This window comes from Sceloporus undulatus, chromosome 3 (genome assembly GCF_019175285.1).
Source record: "Sceloporus undulatus isolate JIND9_A2432 ecotype Alabama chromosome 3, SceUnd_v1.1, whole genome shotgun sequence".
Lineage (NCBI taxonomy): Eukaryota > Metazoa > Chordata > Lepidosauria > Squamata > Phrynosomatidae > Sceloporus > Sceloporus undulatus.
This window is the reverse complement of record NC_056524.1, coordinates 1,294,578-1,311,003: the sequence shown is the minus strand read 5'-3', so window position 1 is coordinate 1,311,003 and position 16,426 is coordinate 1,294,578. Positions and strand designations below refer to the sequence as shown.

At 50.2% G+C, this 16,426-nt stretch overlaps 3 protein-coding genes across 3 annotated transcripts; all 3 read left to right on the top strand.

Moving 5' to 3' along the window:
• The first annotated feature begins 2,349 nt into the window (after window positions 1–2,349).
• Window positions 2,350–4,206, top strand: LOC121926194 (ubiquilin-1-like). Its single transcript, XM_042458965.1, has one exon. It carries the CDS (start codon window positions 2,507–2,509, stop codon window positions 4,019–4,021), a length of 1,515 nt encoding a protein of 504 aa, XP_042314899.1. The 5' UTR covers window positions 2,350–2,506; the 3' UTR covers window positions 4,022–4,206.
• Window positions 4,207–7,752: 3,546 nt separating this feature from the next.
• LOC121926998 (ubiquilin-1-like) lies at window positions 7,753–9,695 on the top strand. The gene has a single exon (XM_042460449.1). It carries the CDS (start codon window positions 8,027–8,029, stop codon window positions 9,437–9,439), a length of 1,413 nt encoding a protein of 470 aa, XP_042316383.1. The 5' UTR covers window positions 7,753–8,026; the 3' UTR covers window positions 9,440–9,695.
• A 4,289-nt stretch (window positions 9,696–13,984) lies between these two features.
• LOC121926491 (ubiquilin-1-like) lies at window positions 13,985–16,167 on the top strand. The gene has a single exon (XM_042459511.1). It carries the CDS (start codon window positions 14,296–14,298, stop codon window positions 16,078–16,080), a length of 1,785 nt encoding a protein of 594 aa, XP_042315445.1. The 5' UTR covers window positions 13,985–14,295; the 3' UTR covers window positions 16,081–16,167.
• Window positions 16,168–16,426: the final 259 nt, after the last annotated feature.

The window sequence follows — 16,426 nt, the reverse complement described above, 5'->3', positions numbered from 1 at the left end:
TATGAGGAACGACTCAGGGAGCTGGGGATGTTTAGCCATGAGAAGAGAAGGTTAAGAGGTGATATGATAGTCCTGTTTAAAAGGGGTGTTATATAGAGGATTCCACTTGAACATTAGGAGGTACTTCCTGACAGTAAGGGCTGTTTGACAATGGAACACACTCCCTCAATGGAGAGTGGTGAAGTCTCCTTCTTTGGAGATCTTTAAGCAGAGGCTGGAGGACCATCTGTTGAGGATGCTTTGATTTAGATTTCCTGTATGGCAGAATGGGAGTGGACTGGATGGCCCTTAGGGTCTCTTCCAACTCTAGGATTCTATGATTCAATAGAGGATTCCAGAGCCACATGTCTCAGATGCAGACCAGAGTGGACCGGCTCTGGCAGAGAGTCCTGCTGCCCATTCAGAGACAGAAGACCCCTTCACTGAGTGGCAACAACAAAGGAAGGGTTTGAGGAGGTCTCAGAGGATTTCTTGGAAGCAGCTATAAATTGAGCAGCATCTGCCTTTAGCTGCTGATCTATAAATTCCCAATCCTGCCTTCCAGGAGTTGTCAGAGATTATCAGACCTACTGGCTCCCCATCATATTCCTAGACTCAATGCTTGACTGTGTTTGTTGATCCTGGGTGCCATGTACCTGACTTGGATAATGACAAACTGTCTCACCAGACTAATAATAATAATAATAATAATAATAATAATAAGTTTTATTTATATACTGCTATTCCAAAGATCATAGCGGTGAACAGCAAGTAAGCTAATGAGCAAGTAAGCTAATTTGCCCCCAACAGTCTGGGGACTCATTTTAGCTCCCTCCTCGGAAGGATGCAAGCCTGAGTCCAGCTTGGGCCCTTTTGCTGGTCTTGCCAGGGCTCCTTATGAATGAACTTGGGTTTGGACTTAAGGGTTTTTGGGTTTTGTGTTTACTGAGTAAAGTAAATGCTGAACTGTAAGCCACTCTGTGACTTGGCTTGCTCATTCTCTATCAGCTGTGTCTCAATCACCATTTGGCTGGTTGCCCAAACTGTGTTTGGGACACTTGCGAAGGGAACCCAGATTCAGGGGTGCCATTTTTTACAGGAACCTCTGGAGTGGTGCTTCTGCTGTTGCTGCAAAGGTACAGCTGCTCCTTTGGCACCTTTGCTTTTTGTGTGCTGATGTCCACATTGAGGTTCCTCAGTTGTCCACAACTGGCAGCTTCTCAGACCTTGCTCTACCCACCTGTCCATCCATCCGTTCACTCAAACACTTCCCTTGGTGATGAGGCAGTGATGTTTCTGTAGAACAGGAGTGAACAAAGTGTAGCCTGTAGGCCACTAGTAACCTTTAGGTCTTGTTTTCATGGCCTCCAAAGGAGGACAACCAAAATGGTGAAGGGTCTGGAAAGCATGTCCTATGAAGAGAGACTTAGGGAACTGGATATGTTTAGCCTGAAGAAGAGGTGGTTAAGGGGTGATATGATAGCCCTGTTTAAGTATTTCAAGGGGTGTCACATTGAGGATGGAGCAAGCTTGTTTTTTGCTGCTCCAGAGACAATAATATAGAACCATGGATGCAGACTCCAGGAAAAGAGATTCTACTTTAACATTAGGATGACAGCGCTGCGCTTATCCCATCATTATCCTGTCCAGAAAGCATGATTGACTGCAATTGCACCAAAAGACTTTCAAACAACATTGCACAGATCCTGTCATTGTAATAGAAGCAGCATTGCCCGGCATTTTGCATTAATGGCAGTTTGTGTTAATGCAATGCCACTTCAATGATGTGACAATAGCGCTGCGATCTGAAAGCCTTTTGCGGGATTGCAGTCAAAGATAGGATAAAGACAAGGGAGCAGTCCTGTGCTTATCCAGTCTCTGTGTGATAGGGGCCTCATGAAACCACCCCTGTTTCAGCCAGATTGGGGGGCCAGCAACCGCACACTGCGTCCCTGATCTGGCCTTTGCAGGGCACAAAAAGAAGCAACTCTTTTTGCGCCCTGCAAAGGGTGCGATAGCTGCATTGTCGCAGCTTGGCAGCATCCCTTCGGCACTGTGTTTTATGTACCCAGCACCAGAACACCACATGTGGTGTGGTGTGTGGTGTCACAGCGCCCTGGGGGCGGAGCTGAGGTGTGTGTCATGTAGATGCTACGCCCGGACTCCGCCCTCAAGCCGGTCCAAAATGCTGGTCTGAACAGCCCCACAATCTCCATAGTCTGTCTGCAGGGTTCTTCTTGCAAAGCCCTCCCAATTGGGTGAGAGGATCCTGGGTCAGTTGCAGGCTTGGCGACCTCATCGATGACATCACAGTCCCTGGATTCCACATCAGAAGGTTGCGTGGAACCTCTGAGGCCGGGGAGGGAGGGGATGGCGAGAAGAGGGAACTCATCGCTTGCAGGGTGATGGTAGTGATGTAGGCAGGGCTGCTCTGGTCTGGGATGAGAAGCAAAGCCAGACAGATCTACCTGACACCTTTGGTTTCTTTTCCCCCAAGAAGAAAGGATCTTAAAAGCTCTGCCACAAGATGGTTGAAAGTCAGAAAGTCCCCGGAGTGAACCTAGGACCGACCACTGAGCCGCAGGTTGTCCGGATGATAGTGAAGACCCCATGGCAGGTGGAAGAATTTCTGGTCCACAAGGACATGTTTGTCAGAGAGTTCAAGGAACACGTCGCCAGACACTTTTCCTCTTCTCCTAACCATGTCGAGCTGGTGTATGGCGGGCGGATCTTAAAAGATCATAAGACCCTCAGCCAGCATGCAATCCACCTGGATGACAACGCCACTGTCTACGTGGTCATCCGGTCTCAGCGGGCAGCGCCAACGCAACAGGTTTCTGCCGCTCCTACCAGCGCCACCTTGGACCAGAAGCCTGTTCGGAGTAGCACGTTTGCTCGCAATAGACTCCGGGAACTGACCGCCAGCCTGGGCTTGAACACGGCCAACTTTGATGAGTTCCAGAGCCAACTCATGTCCAACCCAGACATGATGCTCCAGCTCTTGGAAAACCCTTTCATCCAGAGTAAGCTCTCCAGCCCTGGCCTGATGAAGGAGCTAGTCACCAACAACCCCCAGGTGCAGCAGGTAATGCAAAGGGCTCCCGAGATCAGCCACTTCTTCACCTCCCCAGAGGGCATGAGGCTGGTGGTGGCGCTGGCCAAGAACCCGGCCGCTGTGCGGGAAATCATCCGATCCCCTCCTCAGGCTCTTGGCTCTCCAAGGAGCGTCCCCAGTGGAGACAACAACAACCTCTTGCAGGACACACTTATGGAGGTGCAGGGCCTGGTGGAAAGGCACTTCCCCAAAAGGCAAGGGCCTTCCCCACGTGGACAGTGTTCCCCCCATGACCGTGAGGAACAACCTGGACATATCAGGGAGTGCCTCTCTTCTCCCAAAACCTGGCCCCCAAAGACAGGGGTCCCAAAAGTAGCATCCAGTGGCAGTGACCACAGCAAAGGTGAGAGCAATGGGGCCATTCGAGGGGAGTCTGGCCAACTTGCCTCGGCCACAGTGAAGAGCCTGCTCCACCAGATCATCAAGCACCTCATGCAGAACATCACAGGCAGCCCTTGCAGAAACCCCGCTGGGCAGCCGCTCAGTCATCCCCCGAAGGTGTTGGCCCAAATGATCCAGAGGAGAGCATCAGGGTCCAAGAACTCCCAGGAGCAAGGGTCCCTTCACATCCCGGCCCTCCTGCAACAGATCCAAAGCATGGATGTCCTCCTGGCCAACTGGAACCCAAAAGAGATCCAGGGGCTCCTCGAAATTCAGCAGAGGCTGCAAGCCCTTGCCACGGATGAGCCGGCATCGGAGAGGCGAGGCCGGTCTGAACGGCCTGCGCGGAAAGCCCACTCCATCACTTCTCTCTGTGATGTGGCCCAACCGTCAACCTCCAGGATCGGCCTCCAGGATCTCTCTGCCCAACAGATCTTGCAGACTCTGGTAGGGTCTGATCTCTTTTCCAGCTCAAAGACCACCAGCCGCCTGCGGGGCTCCTCTGCACAGCCAACTGCCAAGCAGAAGCGGATGTACAAGCTCTGAGCCAGAGAAGAGACGGGAAGTTGTGCCACCGATGGAAGGGAGATGTTGGGCACCCGCCGCTGCCACAGTTGCCATTGCCAACCTCGGCGATGACAACGCCGACAAGGCAGGAGCTTCTGAAAAGATTGGGTTGCATTGTTTCTGATGATTAAAAAATCCTTTAAATCTTTTGAAAGGTCTTTCTCTGGGCTCCTCCAAACACTTCTCTCTTCTCATTCAACATGATGCTCTCAGACCTGCCTTTGTGCAACCTGGTGTTTGTCCAGCGTTGTGCAACCTGGTGTGTAGGACTCTTGGCTGCCAGGTCTAATAAGGGTATGCAAAGGGATCCTGTAGCACCTTTGACACTGACTGAGCCAAAGAGGTTGGAGCATAAGCTTCTACAGACCAGGTCTGTGTTTTGTAGACCACGCATCTGAGGAAGCAGACCAGATCTAAGAAGCTGATGCTATAACGTCTTTTGCATAGTTGGTCTCAAAGGTGCTGCAAGATCCCTTTGCATACTGATAGTCCAAACTAACACACCAATGTCTTTGAGGTCTAATAAGGGACAGGGCTCTTGACCCTTCAATGGCTGCATAGAAGAAGGAATCCCAGCAGGAATTGGTTCTCAGGATTACATTAGATGATTGAACCTTTATTCCTCCAAAGGAGAGAGGGAAAGCAATCTGGATTGGGACCAGTTGTATAAGGAACCAAGGGGGAGTGTTAACTCTTTTCCATCCCCGGTAGGGTTCTCATAGAAGTATGTCACTCACAGAATGATAGAGTTGGAAGAGGTACCAAGGGCCATCCAGTCCACCCCTGCTTTGCCCATGCAGGAGGGCACAACCCAAGCCCTCTCTGGGACGGATGGCCATCCAGCCTCTGCTTAGACACCTCCGAAAAAGGAGACTCCACCACAATCTCTGAGGGCACCTCTTCCACTGCTCTTACTCTCAGGAAGTTCTTTCTAAGGTATCATCTAAGGATGTTAGCCATGATTTGTATACTGTATGTTTTTAGATAGAATATTGCTTTTATACTCTGATTTTAAGTAATTTGTTATTAGAATTATTATGTACTGTTGTTGAATTATATATTTTGACTTTAATCCCGCTTCAATCCACTGGGAGAGACAGGAAAACATAAATAAAACTTTATTATTATTATTATTATTATTATTATTATTATTATTATTTTGAATCTATTGCTCCATCCTGTTCTCTGGAGCAGCAGAAAACAAGTTCTCAACATGACATCCCTTCAAATATTTAAATAGGGCTATCATATCACCTCTTATAACCATCTCTTCTCCAGGCTAAACTTCCCCAGCTCCCTGAGTCTTTCTTCATAAGGCATGGTTTCTAGATCCTTCAATGTTTTGGTGGCCCTCCTTTGGACATGCTCCACCTTCTCAATATCCTTTTTGAATTGTGGCACACAGAACTGGACAAGGTACAGTATTATTCCAGGTGTGGCCTGACCAAAGCAGAATAGAGTGGATGTTTAGCCTGGAGAAGAGATGGTTATGAGGTGATAAGATAGCCCTGTTTAAGTATTTGAAGAGGTGTCATGTTGAAGAGGGAGCAAGCTTGTTTTCTGCTGCTCCAGAGAACAGGACCCAGAACAATGAATGCAAGCTGCAGGAAAAGAGATTCCACCTCAACATTAGGAGGAACAGTAAGGGCTGTTTGACAGTGGAACACACTCCCTCAGTGGAGTGGAGTGGAGTCTCCTTCTTTGGAGGTCTTTAAGCAGAGGCTGGATGGCCATCTGTCAATGGGGATGCCTTGATTGAGAGTTCCTGCATGGCAGAATAGGGTTGAACTGAATGGCCCTTGATATCTCTTCCAGCTCTATGATTCTATGATTCAATGCTTTGGCTCTCCAAGTCCTGGGGGCTTAAGAGGCCAGTCCCTGGCCTGGGGGTCCCTCCATCCCTGCTTCCGGTTCCCCACCAAGTGGCCTCTGAGGATTTCCCAGGAAAAACAAGAGTCAGCAACATAAATGAGGAAGAGGAGGAGGTGGCAACAATGATGATGGTGCTCCAGGCATTTGGTCAGGCATCTGGCTTCTTCAGCCTCTGATGCCCTGAAGCTCTCACCGCTTGAGGCAGGTAAGGAGGAGGAAGAGGAGGAGGAAGAGCTGGTGGAAGAGCTGGTACAGAAAGGGTGGTTGTTGGTGTTGTGTGCCTTCAAGTTGTTTCCGACTTATGGTGACCCTATCACAGGGTTTTGTTGGCAAGGTTTGTCCAGAGGAGGGCAACCAAAATGGTGGAAGGTCTGGAAACCATCAAACCCTTTGAGGAGCAGCTTAGGGAGCTGGGAGCCTGGAGAAGAAACGGTTAAGAGGGAGACATGACAGCTCTGTTTAAATATTTGAAGGAATGTCATATTGAGGAGGGAGCAAGCTTGTTTTCTGCTGCTCCAGAGACTAGGACCCAGAGCAATGGATGCAAACTACAGAAAAACAGATTCCACCTCAACATTATGAGGAAGCAGAAAGATACACCAAGGAAGCATAACTCCACATGCCGAGATTGATGCACACCTGATGTTGGACTACAGCCATTCTTGGGTGGACAGCTTGGGTATGTTTATATTTATTTATGTTATGTTATTTATACCCCGCCCTTCAGCCTGGGGAAGGGAAGGTTAAGAGCTGATATGATAGCCATGTTTAAATACTGGAAAGGAATGTCAGCTTGAGGATGGAGCAAGCTTGTTTTTTGCTGCTCCAGAGAAGAGGACCCAGAGCAATGAAAGGAAGCTATAGGAAAAGAGATTCTACCTTAACATTAGGAAGAACCACCTGACAGTATAAGCTTTTTGACAGTGGAAGACGTTGCCTTGGAGAGTGGTGGAGTCTCCTTCTTTGGAGATCTTTCAGCAGAGGTTGGATGGCCATCATAGAAGCATAGAGTTGGAAGAGACCCCAAGGGCCACCCAGTCCAACCCCATTCTGCCATGCAGGAACTCACAATCAAAGCATCCCGAAAGATGGCCATCCAGCCTCTGCTTAAAGACCTTCACACCTTCAAGGAAGGAGACCCCTCCACTCTCCATTGAGGGAGCCCTTACTGTCAGGATGTTCTTCCTAATGTTGAGCTGGAATATCTTTACCTGTAGCTTGCATTCATTGTTCCGTGTTCCAGTCTCTGGAGAAGCAGAAAACAAGCTTGCTCCTTCCTCAGTATGACACCACTTGAAATACTTAAACAGGTCTATCATATCAGCTCTTAACCTTCCTTTCTCCAGACTAAACATACCCAGTTCCCTAAGTCTTTCCTCATAAGGCATGGTTTCCAGAACCTTCACCATTTTGTTGGACACATGCTCCATTTTCTCAGCATCCTTTTTGAATTGTGGTAACCAGAAATGAACACAGGATTATACCAAGTGAGGCCTGACCAGCTTGAAAAGGGCATTGGAAAGTGTTGCCCTACATGTCCCTTCATGATAAAAAGTCAGAAAGGCTGGCTTAGACCATCAGCACCTGTTCGTCTCCAGGTTGGACTGCAATGGTACTCAATATCCCATCCACCAGGGATGGCACATGATTGCCAGTTCTTCCCAGCCAGGATCTCTCCCTGTGGGGTGGTATTTTCCCCAGACACCAACCACTTGGCTGCTGGTGACGATGGTGTTGGTGGCATCACTGGTGATGTCACAGTGACACTCCCTGCCCTCCCACATTCTTACCTGTGAAGGGCTGCTCCTTGGCTCAGGAGGGACGGAGGGAGGGGAGGGGAGAGGGGGAAGACCTTGGCTAAGAGGCTCTCCCATGTTCCCCTTCCTAGAGTCCATTCCCACCAATCTCAGTGTATATGGGGTGGTCTCCTGCCTTCCAGAAGGGTCCCACGACCACAGTGGTAAGAAAAACAGCCCTGTAGCCCTGCAGACGTGAAACCAAGAGCCTTCCTTGGGCATCTTCCCTTCTACCCACAGCAGGAAGTCACCCCCTGACCCTGTTTCCTTTCCTGCCACCCATACTCCTTCTCTTCCTCCTCTTCCTCGGTGTGTCATGGAGACCATGGACAAAAACCAGGAAGGTGCCACCCTGACCTGTCCGGCGGTCATCGCCTCCAACCCCAGCTTCATCTGCGTCACAGCCAAATCCCCCAAGGGCAGTGCGCAGTTTGTCCTCCCAGAGATCAGCACCGTCCAGCAGTTCAAGGAGGAACTCTCCAAGCACTTCAACTGTGAGACCAGCCAGCTGGTCCTAGTCTTCTTTGGGCGGATCCTGAAGGACCAAGACACCCTCCGGCAGTGTGGGATCAGCGATGGGATGACGGTCCACCTGGTGATCCGGTCCCTCAAGAGGGACCCAGAGGACCCAACCCGACCTTCCTATGTGCCCAGGGCCTCTGACTGCACCCCGAACCCACCCGACAATGGAAGTCTCCCCTCCCCAGCTTTCAGCTCCAGCACCCAGGGCCTATGGAGCCACCCGGAGACCAACCCTTCCAGTGCTGCGTCAGAGTGGCAGCTGGTGCCCACCTCGGAGAAGATCATCCAGAAGGTCCGGCAGGTGATCCTGGCCAATCCAGAGGTCCAACAGCTGGCCCAGAAGGTGCCAGCCATCGGCCACATCCTCAACAACATGGGCATCATGAGGGTGATCCTGAACAAAATGAGGGAAATCATGGACATGGCCAAGAACCCAGAAATGGTGCAGGACCTCAAGAACCCTGACCAGGCCTTGCCCAACCTCCAGAACAATATTCCTGGGGGAGACAATCCCTTGAGGCAACTCAACAGCGACGTCCATGAACCAAGTTTGAACGCATCCCCGGATGCCTTTGTTGCACCCAGCCCTTACGCCACCCTGGTGAGGAACTCCTGCCCAGAGCACTCGGGGTTGAGGGGCCAGGAGCCCCCCACGGAGGATGCCCGAGACCGCTTGGGCCGCCTTCCCTTCTCCCACAGCACCACCAGCCTCTGCACTAATGGCAGCGACGACATCTTCAACAGCCTCGCCAGCCCTCTTGGGCACAGCTTGTCAGTGCCGAACCTCATGCCCGCTTCTGGCACTGAGATGTTCAACACTGGGGGCATCCAGGCACCGGAAGCTGCTGAGATCCCAATGCTGATTGTGAACCTCTGCAATGCCTACACAAAGCGTGTGATGTTCTCCCTGATGCAGAACGCCCTGCTGGCTTCAGAAGGGACCTGGCCGGCAGACCCAGAGAGCATCCAACAGCAGATGATGCACTTCTCCCAACAGATGCAGAGCCCTGAGATGGTGGCCGCCATGTCCAACCCCAAGGCCATCCAAGCCTGGGTCCAGATGGAACAGGGCCTGCAGGCGCTCCTGGCCGAAGCCCCTGTCCTCATCCCTTGGTTCATGCTGCGGCTGAAGGGGCTGGGCTACTCCACCGGCGGGAACCCTTGGCCCAGCGACTCTCCATGCCAAGGGCCAGTCATCTTGGAATAGCCCACAGGACACCGGGCAACACTGCCTCACTTGCCTGCCTTCCCAAGAGTCAATTTGCCAGCCCACCAAAATTCTCCACACACCAAATGTTGTGAGGCTGATGGGAAGAAATGTGGATGATGGGTGAATTGCTCCATCCCTGCTAAATTGCTGTGACGCACAAGAAAGAGTCCCAGGGCATCTAGGGCAAAGCAGGAATGGGGAGTCTCCTCTCGGCAGCTGGTGGACTCAAAAGGCAACTCTGGTGTGATAAAGAAATGCCAACTGCACTTTGGCCTCCCTTTGTCTTGGTCTCTCTGGTTGGTGGTGGTTATTTTCTCTGGGCTGGGCATTTGACCAAGAGTTCTAGGATGGCTGAACACACCTCAGGACACCCCACTTAGGAAAGCAACATTAGGAGAGCTGATGGAGAAGGTGGTTCCCATGTGCAAGTGCAGTGATGCTGTTATCTGTCACAAACTAATAGTTGGTGGGAGGTAATGCAGTCAAGAGAGCACTTTCCCTACATAATGGCCAATGACCATAGAACCATACCAATTGCAGCTACATTTCTATACTGCTTAATACTGAACTAAGTAGTCTCTAAGCAGTTTACAACACATAAGCTAATTACCCCCAGCAAGCCGAGTCTTCAATTTAGTGTCCTTATTGGCAAGCACAACCACATCCCGGGTGCATCTACACTTTAGTTTGATACCACTTTAACTGCCATGGTTCTATCCAACATAATTCTGGGGATTGTAGTTTTGTGAGGCACCAGCTCTCTCTGGCAGAGAAAACTACAAATCCCAGGATTCCATAGGAGTTAAAGTACTTCCAGTGGTGTCAGACTGCATTACTTATAGGTGCACCTCCATTCTGCCTGTATTGCGGTTTACCTTCTCAGGTCTCTTGACCGCTTTTATGTTAGGATTTTAAAATCGAGCCCCTGTGGATACCAAGGGCCCACTGTATTATCCAAATGGTTGAACATTTGGAAGCAATTGCCCTTATTTTATTTTATTTAAAGGATTTATATCCTGCTCTTCTCCCAAAATGGGATTCAACAAGGCTTACAACAATTTTAAAAGATGGAAGTAAAACACAAAGAGCAAAGTTTAAAAAATAATTAAATATTATTGATATTAAAACGTAGGTTTAAAAAAAAGTTAAAATCAGTATTTTTAAAGAAACCCAGTAAAACAACAAAACAGTAAACAGAACATTTGGTCTGGTGTAGAGACCCAGCCCAGTCTAAAAAGACCTCATTCCCATTGATACCAAGTCATGCCAAACCAACGATCCTGCAAAACTGCAAGCTGTCACTATATTCAGACGAACACTTTCCAGGAAGTAGTGAGACTGATGAGAGGGAGCCTTCTTGGCTGAGAAGCCATTGAGAGCCCTGGCTTTTGGGAAAGGTGAGGCATGTTAAAGAACCTTCCCTGGAAGCCAAAATAATTGAACAAAGGCTATCTAAATGTGGTTACCTATGCAGCAGCTACAAAGGCTAATGCGATTTTAGGTTGCATCAATAGAAGTACAGTCGTCCCTTCCCTTACGCTGGGGATCCGTTCCAGATCCCCCCCCCCACATAAGGGAAAAATGCGGATGCTCAAGCCCCATTCAAATGAATGAGGCTCATGCCCATGGCGGCACGGTGGCGGCACACGGGGCACATGCCACGGGAGAGCACGCGGTTGTTTTCTTCCGGCGCATGGCTCCCTTCCTTCCGGTGCGGCTTCCAGCGCACTGTATAGTGTCCAGAACAAGGGAAGTAATAGTGCCATTCTATTCTGCTTTGGTCAGGCCTCACATGGAATAATACTGTATCCAGTTCTGGATACCACAATTCAGAAAGGATGCTGAGGAACTGGAGCATGTCCAAAGGAGGGTGATTAAAATGGTGAAGGGCCTGGAAACCATGCTTTATCAGGAAAGACTTATGGAGCTGGGTATGTTAAGCCTGAAGAAGAGATGGTTAAGAGGTGATATGATAGCCCTGTTTAAATATTTGAAGGGGTGTCTTAATGAGGATGGAGCAAGCTTGTTTTCTGCTGCTCTAGAGAATAAGGCATGGAGCAATGGATGCAAGCTACAGGAAAAGAGACTCCACCTCAACATTAGGAGGAAATTTCTATCAGCAAGAGCTGTTCAACAGTGGAACACACTCCTTCCTTGGAGAGTGGTGGAATCTCATTCTATAGAGGTCTTTAAACAGAGGCTGGGTGGCCATCTGTCAATGGGGATGCTTTGATTTTGAGTCCCTGCATGGCAGAATGGGGTTGGACTGGATGGCCCTTGGGATCTCTTCCAGCTCTAGGATTCTATAACCCTATGATAGGTTCATGTTTGGGTTGCCATCAGGAAAAAAAATGATTTGGAGGCCCACAACAACAAATACAATTTTATAATATAATACATCATTATATTTAATGAGATTTAAACATCCACAGATGTTGGTGTTCATGGGATACCATGGGAACCAAACCCCAGTGGATACCAAGGGCCCCTGCTGTATCTTTCCAACAGGAACCAATCTGTGGGTGGGAGATGGCACTTGTGTGGGATCCTCCCTTTGAGTCGAAGACCAAGGAAGCATCCATAACAGGACTTCAGGGCAGGGGCAGCCCAGGATATGGGCAGGAGGAGCCCAGAAAATGGAGAAGGGGCCACCACACACAGAGGGACTTGATCTGACCACAAGCTCCTGGTGATCCCTGGTCAGTGTCCAATGATGAGGGCAAATGAGGAAGGCAGGCTAAGAGTGGATCTAAACAAGTTGTAAGCGTCCAGATTTGTTGCTATTGAATTTGCATTTGGAATAACACAACAGGGAAATGCATGGCAGAAAAATACAGTCAGCCCTCCATAACCACAGATCCTTTATCCATGGATTCAACCATGGCTTGAAAATATTCATATACATATACATTCCAAAAAGCAAACCTTGGTGTGTTTTTTTCCATTTTACTGTGGCATTCTATTTAATGCGACTTGAGCAGCCAAGGAACCAAACCCCAGAAGATACCGAGGTCCCACTGTACATTCGACAAAAACACGCTGGGGACTCATTTTACCAACCTATGAAAGGATGGAAGGTTGAGTCAACCTTGGAGCCCTGTGGAATCGAACTCACAACCTTGTGGCTGCAGGAGCGGCATTTAACCACCGTGCCACCAGGACTCCCGTTGTAGCATAATGTTTCATAGACTTGGGGGATGTACAGACGACCAGAAAGGGGCATCGAGACACCACCCCTTTCTGCTCCAGATCAGTGCTGTAGCAAATGCACACTGCGGCACTGATCCAGCCTCCACAGCGCACAAAAGGGAGCCTTTTTTCTGCAAAGAGGTGCCAAAGCTGCTGCAGAATGGCTTGATGATGCCTGTTTGGTGCAGTGATGCCTGTTTGGCGCAGTGCCATCTGAACAGGCGCACACCAAGATGGCACCCAAGCAGTGCGGTGAGGGCTTTGAGCGTGGGGACGCTCAGCCCTCACCCCATCCACAGGGTGGCGCTTTTTGCCCACTTTACCAGGCCTTGGACTATTCCACAAATAGTTAAGTCTCAAAGGTGCTACAAGATCAGCATGATCCTATGTCCTCCTTTTCTAGGACATGCCTAACATTTCAATCTTCTGTCCAGGAGGAATTCCAAAATGTGCTCCATTTTGGACATGACTAAAAAGCTCATTGAATAACACCACTTTTGCTGTTCCCTTTTGAGAAATGCATCTACATGGCAGCCTGTTGTCATTGCAAATAGGAGGACAGGATGGATCCTTCTCAAGTCTTTTCCAAGGAGCAGCAGCAGACAAGATTTGCACCCAGAGCTCAGAGCGCATTTGTTTCTCAGATGGGAAAGGACAGCAAAGATGTTAGGCAATGGGCTGCTTGAGGACACAATGCAAAGACTGAATTTTTTCCCTTTAATTTCAGTACAAAGGACATATTAAAAGAATAATTTAAATGCAGACTCAGTCTAGGGTTTGTTACTAGTAAAGCACATTTTTAATCATTTGTCTTGCTCAGAGTTGTATAAATATATTGCAAACCAAAAAGGCATTTTAAGAAAATTACAACTGAGTACATAATAAAAATGCAGTACTGTATATATAATATAGCTGCAAATAACCCACAATGAAATGAATTTCTGAGTGTTTGTAGCTTCTTCTTTTTGGAAGATAATGTCCTGCATTTTTCATGAATGTCCTACATTGTGTGGTGCCTTGTCCTCTTTTGCAGTTATGACATCTAGTCCCGCTGCACAAAATCCTTTTGCATGCAATTGAGAGGGTGTTTTTTCCCTCCATTGACATATCTGTTTTTATTGCAGTTTCTTGTGCAAGCATTGTGCCAATAATTATTCCAAATGTGGACCCAACAGCAACAAATCTTGAGACTTACAGCTGGTTGAGACCCTCCTGGAGGTGGATGGACTTGGCTTGATGGAGGAGCAGGTGGCCAAACTTGCAATGGAGGTCCCCAGCACTGTCCTGGCCTTTCTCTGTGAGGTCAGCAGTGAGGTCACAGTCCAGCCAGGTTCACAGAGAGGCAGTGACCGGGGTGGGCTGGCGAGGGGAGAAGAGGAAAATGAAGGAACCGGCCAGGCTGTGAGCAAGCGGAAGAGAAGGGCAACATCTCGCTGGTATGTGTGCTCTGGCCTTGGCGAGCGTTGAGACACAGGGGGGCAGCAGACCACTGGCCCCTTCCCACCTCACGATCACCGCCACACCGGAAAGAGACCTCCTGCTTTCCTCCTCCTTCTCCTCTTCCTCCTCTTCCCTGAATCTCTGCTCTTCTTCTCACATCCGGCATCATCATCATCGCCGCCACCACCACTTCCCCGGCCGCAACAGGCCAGCTCCGGCCAGCCATGTCTGAAAGGAAAAAGGGCCCCGGGGCTGCCACCCTTGGCTCCCGGGTGGTCAAGGTGACCGTCAAGACCCTCAAGCGGAAAGAGCACTTTGAGGTGGCTGAGGGCATGCTCATCCAGGAGTTCAAGAAGCTCATCTCCGAGCGATTCAAGACCCCCGCTGAGCAGCTCTCGCTGATCTTTGCTGGCGTGATCCTAAAAGACCAGGACACGCTGGCTCAGCATAAGATTGGCAATGGGTCCAAAGTCCATCTCTTCATCAAATCACAGAAGAGAGCCCCTGTGACCACTCTGCCCGGTGGCTTTCTCCCAGCACCCTCGGCCAACGGCTTTTTCTCCCAGGAGAGCAGTTCGGAGTACAGCCTGGACCTCTCGGAGTGGAACCACCAGCCAGACGAGCTGATGGCCTCTTGCCAAGACCTCATCACCAGGACCATGGAGAACCTCTTGCTCCAGATCTTGGGTCTCAATCTGAACGCCTCCGCCTTGAACCGCAACCCCTTGATCCTGGGTTTCCTCCTTGGGGTCACCGGTATGAACATCCTGGGCCTGAACGCCGTGGAGGTGTCAGAACTGGTGGGAGATACTCCAGAACAAGAAACTGCCCGGCAGGAGCTGATCAGCGAAGTGATGCAACACCCCTTTGTGCAGAACCTCTTTGGTGACACCGAACAGGTCCGGCAGATGATCATGTCTGTCCCGCAGATGCAGCAACTGGCTGAGCAGAACCCCGAGATCAGCCACATCCTCAACAACTCTGAGTTCTTGCGAGAGATGATCGACGTGGCCACCAGCCCAGCGGTGATGGACGAGATCATCCGAAACCATGACCGGGCCCTGAGCAATCTGGAGAGCATCCCTGGTGGGTACAGCGCACTGCAGCAGCTCTACAATGACATTGAGGCCCCCATGCTCAATGCTGTGCAAGCCCAGTTCCAGGGGAACTCTGCCTTCTCCCCTTCAGAGAGCAAGCCCTCCTCCGGGAACATTGGCCCCCTGCCCCGGACGGAGAACAGGGAACCCTTGCCCAACCCATGGGCCCCCCAGTCCAACAGCAGCGGGGACAATGGTGACGTGAATGTGGCTGGGGATGGGGCCAGACAGCCTGGCTACATCCATATCACCCTGAACACCAGAGTCCGGCTGAACCTGAGCAAGTCAGAGAGAATCCAGAACATGGTGCACCAGCTCACAGACAATCCGGAGTTCATGCAGAGCATGACCAACGCACTCTCCCACCCTGAGGGCCCCACGCAGGCCTTCCTGGCCCATTGCAGCTCCCCCACAAGCCAAGGTGCTCCTCCACCACAAGGCTGGGCCCAGGCACTCCCTCCCAAGTTGGCCAGATCAGAAGCTGCAGCACTGCTGAGCAACCCCAGGGCCCTCCAAGCTCTCCTCCAGCTGCAATTGAGCCTCTTGGCCCTCAGGAGGGAAGTACCAGATTTCATCCTGGCCCTGGTGGACCCAGACGTCGACCCAGAAAGTATGGAGGACTCCGACGAGGGAGATAGCCCATCGTCAGACACTGCAAGCCTGGTCTCAGCAGACGAAAGCCTGGAGTTGGAAAGTAATGGATCCGGAGATGGAGAAGGAGGGCAGGAGGGGATGGCAGAAGAAGTGGAAGAAATGGAACAACAGACCCTGGCCTCTCCTTACCAAGCCCAGCTGGAGCAGCTCAGGGCAATGGGTTTCCCCAATGAAGAACTGAACCTGCAGGCTCTCCTGGAAGCAGGAGGAGACGTCGCCGCAGCCGTGGAAAAGCTAACAAACTCTCGTGCGTTCTAGCAACACAGAAATTACCTTTGCCTCTTGTAGGGTCAACCAACACACTAAAAAAGTCAGCTTGGTGGATATTACCATGGTCTCAAAGCTCCTTGACTCACACCGGGGCTCCTAGCAGGGAGGAAGGCTCTGCTTATAAAGAAATGGGAGAGACATCCAACCACCCCACCCCACCCCACCCCCCATGGATGCCCTGCATTTAAAAAGAAAAACATTCCCAAGAGATGCATGGAAAGCCATGAAAAGAAGGGAGGTTGTGTTGTGTTATTGCTTTAGCCAAGAGGTGCTCTCTCCATGAATCTCCCACCATCAGTTCTCTTTGGGGAAACAAGATCATGGAAGAAGGGGA